The sequence below is a fragment of the Gracilinanus agilis genome, chromosome 2 (assembly GCF_016433145.1).
Source record: "Gracilinanus agilis isolate LMUSP501 chromosome 2, AgileGrace, whole genome shotgun sequence".
In the NCBI taxonomy this organism is placed as follows: Eukaryota; Metazoa; Chordata; class Mammalia; order Didelphimorphia; family Didelphidae; genus Gracilinanus; species Gracilinanus agilis.
Genome location: NC_058131.1, coordinates 437,796,709 through 437,805,316, shown reverse-complemented (window position 1 = coordinate 437,805,316; position 8,608 = coordinate 437,796,709). Strand labels below are relative to the sequence as shown.

General features: G+C 42.1%; 1 protein-coding gene across 1 annotated transcript in view; it reads right to left on the bottom strand.

Annotated features, from left to right (window-relative positions):
• JAG2 (jagged canonical Notch ligand 2) overlaps window positions 1–8,608 on the bottom strand; it is a 148,596-nt gene that overhangs the window by 47,086 nt on the left and 92,902 nt on the right. The window contains exons 6-11 of the mRNA XM_044664728.1: window positions 5,978–6,108; window positions 5,409–5,528; window positions 4,821–4,934; window positions 3,280–3,393; window positions 2,535–2,648; window positions 1,131–1,177 (exon numbers count right to left, since the gene is read on the bottom strand). Of these exons, the coding sequence (XP_044520663.1) occupies window positions 1,131–1,177; window positions 2,535–2,648; window positions 3,280–3,393; window positions 4,821–4,934; window positions 5,409–5,528; window positions 5,978–6,108 (640 nt within the window). The remainder of the gene's footprint in view (window positions 1–1,130; window positions 1,178–2,534; window positions 2,649–3,279; window positions 3,394–4,820; window positions 4,935–5,408; window positions 5,529–5,977; window positions 6,109–8,608) is intronic.

Sequence of the window (8,608 nt, the reverse complement as noted above, 5' to 3'; positions counted from 1 at the left end):
AAAGGAATAATAAACTGGAGAAGTTCCAGGCGAACTGGAGAGACCTCCGGGAACTGATGCAGAGCGAAAGGAGCAGAGCCAGAAGAACAATGTACACAGAGACTGATATACTGTGGTAAAATCGAATGTAATGGACTTCTGTACCAGCAGCAATACAATGACCCAGGACAATTCTGAGGGATTTATGGTAAAGATGCTACCCACATTCAGAGGAAGGACTGCAGGAAAGGAAACATATAAGAAAAACAACTGCTTGAACGCATGGGTTGGGGTGGACATGATTGAGGGTGTGGACTCGAAACTACCACACCAATGCAACTACCAACAATTTGGAAATTGGTCTTGATCAAGGACACATGACAAAACTAGTGGAAATGCGCATTGGTAGGGGGGGTGCGGGGGGGGTTGAAGGGGAAAGGAGGAGCATGAATCATGTAACCATGTTAAAAATGAATATTAATAAATGTTTAAAAAAAAACAACCTTGAAACATGCATGACTATGATTAATGCAATAATTAGCCACAACTCCATAGGACTGATGATAAAAGCATGCTACTCACGTTTTTTGTTGTTGTTTTTTTCAACCCTTACCTTTCATCTTAGAATCAATACTGTGTATTGGATCCAAGGCAGAAGTGTAGTACAGGCTAGGCAAAAGGGGTTAAATGATTTGCCCATGGCCACATAGCTAGGAAGTATCTGAGGCCAGATTTGAACCTAGGACCTCCTGTCTCAAGGCCTGGCTCTCAATCCACTGAGTCACGTAGCTCCCCCTGTCCTCTTGACTGATATGTTATGGGCTAGAGGTCCAGAATTAGTCATGCATTTTCAGAAATGACCAATATAAGGATTCATTTTATGTGACTACAATTATTTGTTAAATAGGAAGGTGTTCTGGAGAGGGGCAGGGAGTTTGGGGTAGAAGTGTAACTATAGCAATGCCAAATAGTTTGTTATTTTTTTTAAAGAATAATATAGGCCCCAAGTAAGTCCTGAATCACATTATCTTCTCTGCCTAATGTCCAGGACCTACATTCTGAGATACTCTGATACATTCTAGAGAGAACATGCCTGGCACGAAGTAAGCACTTAATAAATGTTTATTTAATTGAACTGAAGAGATTGTTACCTTGCATGTGCCTCCATTCTGACACTGTCCCCGGCAATCATTGATATCTAGGAAAGAGAAGACAGATTTCAATATCTCTCCCCCAAAAAAGAAGACAAGAAGGGAAAGAGGAAGGGGAGGAAGTGGGGAGGAAGAGGGAAAGACAGAGAGAAAAGGTTACTTCAGACTAAAGGACATATATTTGGGTCAAACTCCTCTATTGGCAAGAAATTCAGATATCCATGAATACTAGCATCCAGGGAAGAGGCCCAGGTAAATAATAGTTATATATGAATATATTTTGTACTGGACCAGTGATTTGATTGATAAAAAACCAAAACCAAAAAACAACTTCCTCTAACAATGCAATGGAGTCTTAAAAGTGTTGCACCTAGGGGAAGAGAAGGTAAGTACCAAACAGCAGGATTTGAATCCATAGCCTCCCTATTCCAAGGCCAACTCTCCATACGCTGGATCTCTAATGAAAATAATAATTCATATGATTTTCATAACACTTTAAGGTTTACAAAACACTTTTTTCTCATACTGATCATGTGAGGTTGAGTGTGAAAATACTTTTTTTTTTTTTTTTTTTTTACTTTTTTTACTGATTGATCTCTATTTTGCAGATGGGAAAATTCAGCCCGGAATGATTAAGTGATTTCTAAATCAGTCACTTTACTATGAAAATCATCTCCACTGACTTTCAGCAGGCACTGGATCAGACTATTAACTCACCTGCATCTTTGGCTCAAGCTTAGAGACAACTTCATGGAAGAGGGAAAATTCAGAGTCCATAAAGTTACCAAGAAGATGAAGGGATAGACATAAACATATCATAAATCCATAAAAGAGTTGGTTATTTTCAAGGAGGAACCTGAAAAGGGGACTTTTAGGGCAAAGGAAAAACCACCATATTTTTAAACTTCAGGGGAACACCTAGGTTGATACTATAAAAGCAGGGTCACAAAGAGTCTAGATGACTTTCTTGAGGTCAGAGACTGAAGGGCTTAAGGAAAATGAAGACCATACAGTTTATTCATCAGTCAGGACCCATTCCTGCAAATGAAGTGCTAATGCTTCCTTCCCAGGAGCCTCTAGAGGATCAAGTAGAACCTGCAGGACTTCCTTTCTATTCATTTAGCTGAGAGCAGTTTACAGGATCAAAGGATTTCATCTACTTGAATTCTCTCATTTTAAAGATGGGGGACAAAGGTCAGGAGTGGGGGTCGGAGGAGAGAGGGGATAGGATGTGTTCAAGGTCATAAGGATACAAGCAGTAGAGCAGGGACTCAGAGCATAATCTCTCATGTCTTGCAGTCCTGACATTTACCCACAGGACATTGGGGAGACATTTGCCTTCTGAAGAAAAGAGGTCATTCCTTTCCCCCCTCCCCCCCCCCAGGCCCCTGATGCAATACTAACTGATATGACAATTCACTCCTTTCCATCCTGGGATGCAGTCACAGTAATATCCACCAATCAGATTTTTGCAAGAAAAAGCATTAAGACAGGGCTTCCCCTCACATTCATTAGCGTCTGTGAAAAAAGACAAAGAGAATAAATCTCACACCACCAGACACAGGCTCTTGCAATCTACCAAAGCAAGATATTTGCTCCTGCAAACACACCAAAGCCCTCATGCTCAGCAAGCAAGAGGAAAGAAGAAAAGAGGGATGGGAAACAGGAGACAGTGGCATTGGGGTGTACAATGATTGGTCTGGGTTACCACAACCACCAAAGCCTAAGGGAATAATAAGGTGACAGAACAAGAGACAAATGGGGTGGGAGGAAGTGGATAGGGAACACGTGGATCAGTTAATCTTAAAACCCAGTGCTGCTTTCTATGTTTGCTGCTTGACTTGCCAATCTGTTCACTACCATCTAAGAGCCTTACCCTGAACAAAGGAAAATTAATACTACTCCTAACCCCGGTGAAGGTCAGAAGGCAAGCTGAGGCTCCCAAAGGATAGAACAGAGACAAACATACATCGACACAGGGTATACCATATAGAGTCTCAAGCCTTGGCCTAATAAGGGTCGGGCAGATAGTATTATGAATCAAGTAAATAAGTGAGTCGGCCTGGAGGGTAAGGCGAGTGAAAGCAGCCAAGGGTCTGTGTCCCTGGGGCTGAGCATACTTCCCAAGTCCCCAAGAACATCTTCTTACCCAGCTGGCACGTTGTGCCCACCCACTGCTGGGGGCAGATGCACTCAAAGCCATTCACCTGGTCAATGCAGGTGCCTCCACGGGCACAGGGATTTGATGCACACTCATCAATATCTGCAAAGAATATTAAGGCAAGAAGAAAAATTCAGAAACTGGGGAACATGCAAAAGTCTTGACCATCAGTCAGAGACAGTATTTGAGGACCCCATTTTAGGCAAAGGCCAGTGCCAGTGGTAGGAGCTGAAGAGATAAATTTCCCATAACAGCATTGCTGAGAATAGGCAAAGCCAAAGACAAAGCTTCAAGAATTTACACAGTCATACTTCGCCCTTCTTTCTGTTTACAAAGCCAGACTCAGCAGAACCCTTGCCCTGGTCTTAGAATGCCAAGAAGGCTAAACAGCTACCTAAAGGTAAGGGCTTTTTCCAGAACCATCCCAGGAGGAATAGTAAGATCGGGGTGTCTTCCAAGGCCCTGTCCTTGGTCTATTTTATTCTTTCTTTACAATTACTCCCATGGCAATTTAATTTACTCATTTAACTATGCAGAGGGCTTCCAGGTCTGGACATCCAGCCTTGACCTATATTCTGAACTCCAGACCTGAGTTTCCAATTGCCTATCTTAATGTTCCAATGGCATCTAGAATATAACACATTCAAATCCTTCTCTTTAAGCCTGTTCTTCTAAGTCAACAATTTTAATCTATGGCATTACTTTGTTCTTCATGTTTGAAACTCACCTTTGACTCTTCCCTCTCCTTCACCTACATAGCCAGTTATCAGATGCTGTTGAATCCAATCCCATCTTGACCACTGCTCTAGTCCCTTAGTAGTTCCCTTCATCCATTCACATTGCCAGATTTGTCTTACTTGTGAATAGATTTAGTAACATCCCCTTTGCTTAAAATCCTTTAGTGACTTCTTATTGCCTATGAAGTAAAGTTCAGTCTCTTTAGCCTGGTATTCAGTTAACAATCAGCCAGGAAACATGTATTTATTTACTGAGCACTTAACTATGTGCCAAGCACTGTGGTAAGTGCTAGGGATATAAATAAAAGTAAAATTTGTCCCTGTCTTCAAAGAGCTCATATTCCAAAGAGGGAGACAAACATAAACATAACTAGATACATTCAATAAATATAAAGAACAGAGAGAAGGCACTAACAGCTGAGAGGACCAAGAAAGACTTCCATCTTCTGGCATAAGCACATTTTTTTTCTCATCAAACTCTTATTACTGCAAAAATGGGCATTTTTCATATTTATATATATTTGCATATATATTTCCTCATATTGTCCATTATATGATCTGTATTCCCACATAAATTATGAGTTTCCTAAGGACAGTGGGTCTATCTTAAGTATGTCTTTCCATGGCACAGAGGTCATGGCTTATGGACTACTGAACAAACAAATATGCAAACAAATGAACAAGATCTGACTGCACATCCTTCTGTTGATACTAGCACTCAACCAAAACTTTATATCTGTAACCATTCCTGGAGTAAAAATAGGCCCTATGTATAAGCTGTGAAGTACCTACCAATGGCACAGGTGGGCCCACTCCACCCTGAAGGACAGTGGCACTCAAAACTTGAGAAGACTTCATGGCAGGAACCACCATTGGCACAGGGGTTAGACACACATGCATGTTCCACTGGGGGAAAAAACAAACAAAACCAAAATTCTTGTGAGCTATTGTCTGTGGTAACATGCCAAGCCAGCAGAGGAGAAAAAGACACCATTCTTAAATTGATGCCTCCCCTTACCCCACCCCAACCACATTCTCTATGCTTGAGGTCAAGGCATGTGTTTCCAAAGATCAGAGACTAATTGTTTTCTCATTATATCTACCTAAGTGCTCTGAGAAGGAGGCAAGAGAGAGGTTACTCTACCATTTTATAGATGAAGAAATCAAAGCCTGAGGAAGTACAGTGTCTTTCACTATTATTTCACACGCTAAGATGGTGGCAAAATGGAGACCGGATCCCAAGTTTCTTGAGTCTTTCTCCTGAGCCACACTGGTAACAGTTTCTCAGCGGGAGGGGGGGGGAGCAACCAAGAGTTCTTTGAGGCCCCACTGTGATGATGCCAGGAAGGAGTCAAGGCACATTAGCAAGAGCATTCATACCAATCTCACAGTTCTTTCCTGAGTAGCCATCAGGGCAGGCACATTGATACTGGTCTGGCTCTGTGTTCATACATGTTCCTCCATTGGTACATGGGTGGTGGCTTCCACAGTAGTTCAGATCTAGAAATATATAGAGAGAGACATATCACAGCCTCCAAAATTACAGCTCCTATATGGTATAAGACTGAGCCAGATGTCTCCCTTCCTCAAATCTCAGTTCTCAACACAAACTCATTGTAAGGGCTCCCTTTCTCCAAACAGAGACCCCAATAGTTTGACAAACAACTCTCTCTCTCTCTCCCCCTTTCTCCCCCCTCCCTCTCCCCCTCCCCCTCCCTCTCTCTCTCTCTCTTCTTCTCCAAGCCCCTAGCCTGTTTCTCTGCAAACTGTCATTTAGCTTTTGCCTAAAGATCCTCCTTTTTCCATCTTGATTTTGACTAGTCACTATGGCAAAGATCAACTGGGATGTGTTTGAATCTTATTCACTTTTGTTCTTCTTCTCCAGGCACGGCATAGAAAGGAGCTCTTCTCCTCCTTCCCTAGCGAGGCTGGAGCTGAACAGCAAGTACCTTTGTCACAAAGAAGACCTCCCCAGTTGGTCTCACAGTTACACTTCCAAGGCTCTGTACAGCTCCCATGCAGACAGCCAGGATAAGGGACACACTCATCACAGAACCTTCCCTGCCAGCCATACTGACACCTAAAACAGAAAGAAAAAGCCTTGGTAAGCTATGATCTGGTGAAGGCATTTACACGACATCCTTCGTTCAATACAAATACATGGTGTGTACCCCGGTCCTGGACTAGGCATGGGACTCAGCTCACAGGCAGAACACACGCTCCAGAACAACTGTAAGGAGCACTCAGAGGAACGAAGGGAGAACACAGGGGAAGAAAGAGGCTTGCTGCCCGTCCTGCTCCTTGCCAGGATACTACTCCCCTTTATAAGGGTGGTTGCTACATGCAAGTCTAAGTTAAGGCACTGAGCAAAATAATGATGCAGCTCGCTTTTGCTCAGCAAGTTAAAATGTACAAGTCTGTGTGTGATGAAAGAGAGAATGTATTATGGTCTATATTTTATAGAAGCAACTGAATCTCAAAGAGAAGTGCTTTTGCTTGTGGGCCATACAGCAGCGAAGTCCTGGGGAGCTCTTGAGTTCTTCAGTTTATTTTATGACACTCTGCTATATCTCTGCAAAGATTTCTATGATGTAGGTCACACACTGAAGGAGTTAACATTCCAATAGGGAGAAGGACATTCATACACATAATGCTGAAAAGAGAAAGAATGTGATGAATAGAATTGTGAGGTGGAGACAAAAGGGGAATGGGAAATAGGAAGAGAAGAGCATTTTCATTGTGTGTTACAAAAGAGGGTGGAAATCAAAGATGGCTCACTGGTTGGATCCTGAGAAAAGGAAAAAAATCTCACTAGATGGAGATGGGGGGTGAACAATCAATTCTCATCATGAAGGATGGTGTGAATAAAGGCCAAGGGGTGAAAGAAGGCAGGAGGGGAATAAGACAAAATGGGTCTAGTTTGGTTAGAGTATAGGGGGTCTAAAAGCAAACTGGAATAGAAACTAATCCCTTCATCTGTCAGCTGACTTAGAAAACCAGAAATTGCCTTAAGTTGGACATGTCTGGTGAAGAAGTATAGTATATAATTGCTGATAAAGTCAAGAACTTAAAAAATCAGGATGAGTCCTAGTTGTGTGACCCTGAGCAAGTCACTTAATCCCCCACTGCCTAGCCCTTACTTATGCAGTATTGATTCCAAGAAAGAAGGTAAAGATTTTTTAAAAATGAGGATGGGGGTTTAACACTGCAGTCTACAGGCAATAGGGTAAAGGAATAACATGCTCAGACCTGTGTATTAGGGAGACGGCTGGCAGAGTGGAGGTGGGATGCATTAGAGGGAGAGAGACTGAAGACAAGGAGACCAATAGTCAGGAGTCTATTATTATAGTCCAGGTGAGAATAGATGAGAGTCAGATCTACAGTGGAGACCGTGGGAGTGGAATCTGAGAGGCTCGGCAGGAAGCAGTGGTCACAGTTTGGCCCCCGCAGCCATGGATAGCAAGACTCTGGTTATTTTGAGGTGGGGGGAAGGGCTGGATGGAGAGGGTCAGAGAGACAGCTGTCTTGTCAGTTTCCTCAGAGTTATTTTAGGAGTGAGTCTACTCTGTCCACAAAATATCTGGAAGGACAGGCACTGGTGTCCTTACTTAGTAAAGTCAGGCATAGAAATACTTCAGAAAGGGGAAGATGAGAAATCCAGGAAAAAAAAAAATCTGACTGCCAGGGGGGAAGTGGGAGAGAGAGAGAGAGAAATAGAGAAATAGAGAAAGAGAGAGAGAGAGAAAGAGAGAGAGAGAGAGAGAGAGAGAAAGAGAAAGAGAGAGAGAGAGAGAGAGAGAGAGAGAGAGATTGATTGAGATTCTATGGCCTGGGCAGTGTGTTAGGATTCCTCTTAGAGCCACTTTTTGTTTAAATATTAACAATAAAAAAGTCTTTTCCCCCTGCCCCTCAAAGTTGGTCTCCTTGTCCAAGAAGGAGGAACTCGGAATTCTGGTTTGTGCTGCCAGAAAGTAAGAGATTTAATTATTCAGGCAGCAGAATGAATAGAGTCAGGAAGGCTTGAATTCAAGGTCTAACTCTGACACATATTAGCTTTGTGTCCCTGGCATGTGCTAAGAATGCAGTTCACAGAATAAGTGGCAATTAACATTTCAAGAGGAGTTTCCTCACTGGGAGTTCCCTATACCACTGAAATCATTAAATAACTCAATGAATAGTTTTTCCTCAAACCTCTAATAGATTTGGACAAACCAAACCAAAACAGTCTTATTAGAGTGGGACCCTTAGGGGGAAAAAAGATGGAGACACTATATGAATTTCTACTAGTTCTATTATCCTGCCCCATACAATCTAGTTGACTAGAGGAAATTTACTTCTACTTTGAACTTTTTATGGGGTCCCTTCTTAACCTTATGGAGCACCAACCAACCAAGTCTTCTTTTCTTGTGCAATTCTTAATCATTGTGACATCTAGTCAATATGCCTGTCTTCTGGGCTTTTTCATATTAAATAGATAAGGAAAAAGTTATCTTTTCCAACTAGGTATAGATGGAAAATAATGTAAGTATAGAGGGGTTCATAAAAGATAAATGGATAATTTTGAGTAGATAAAACTGAAA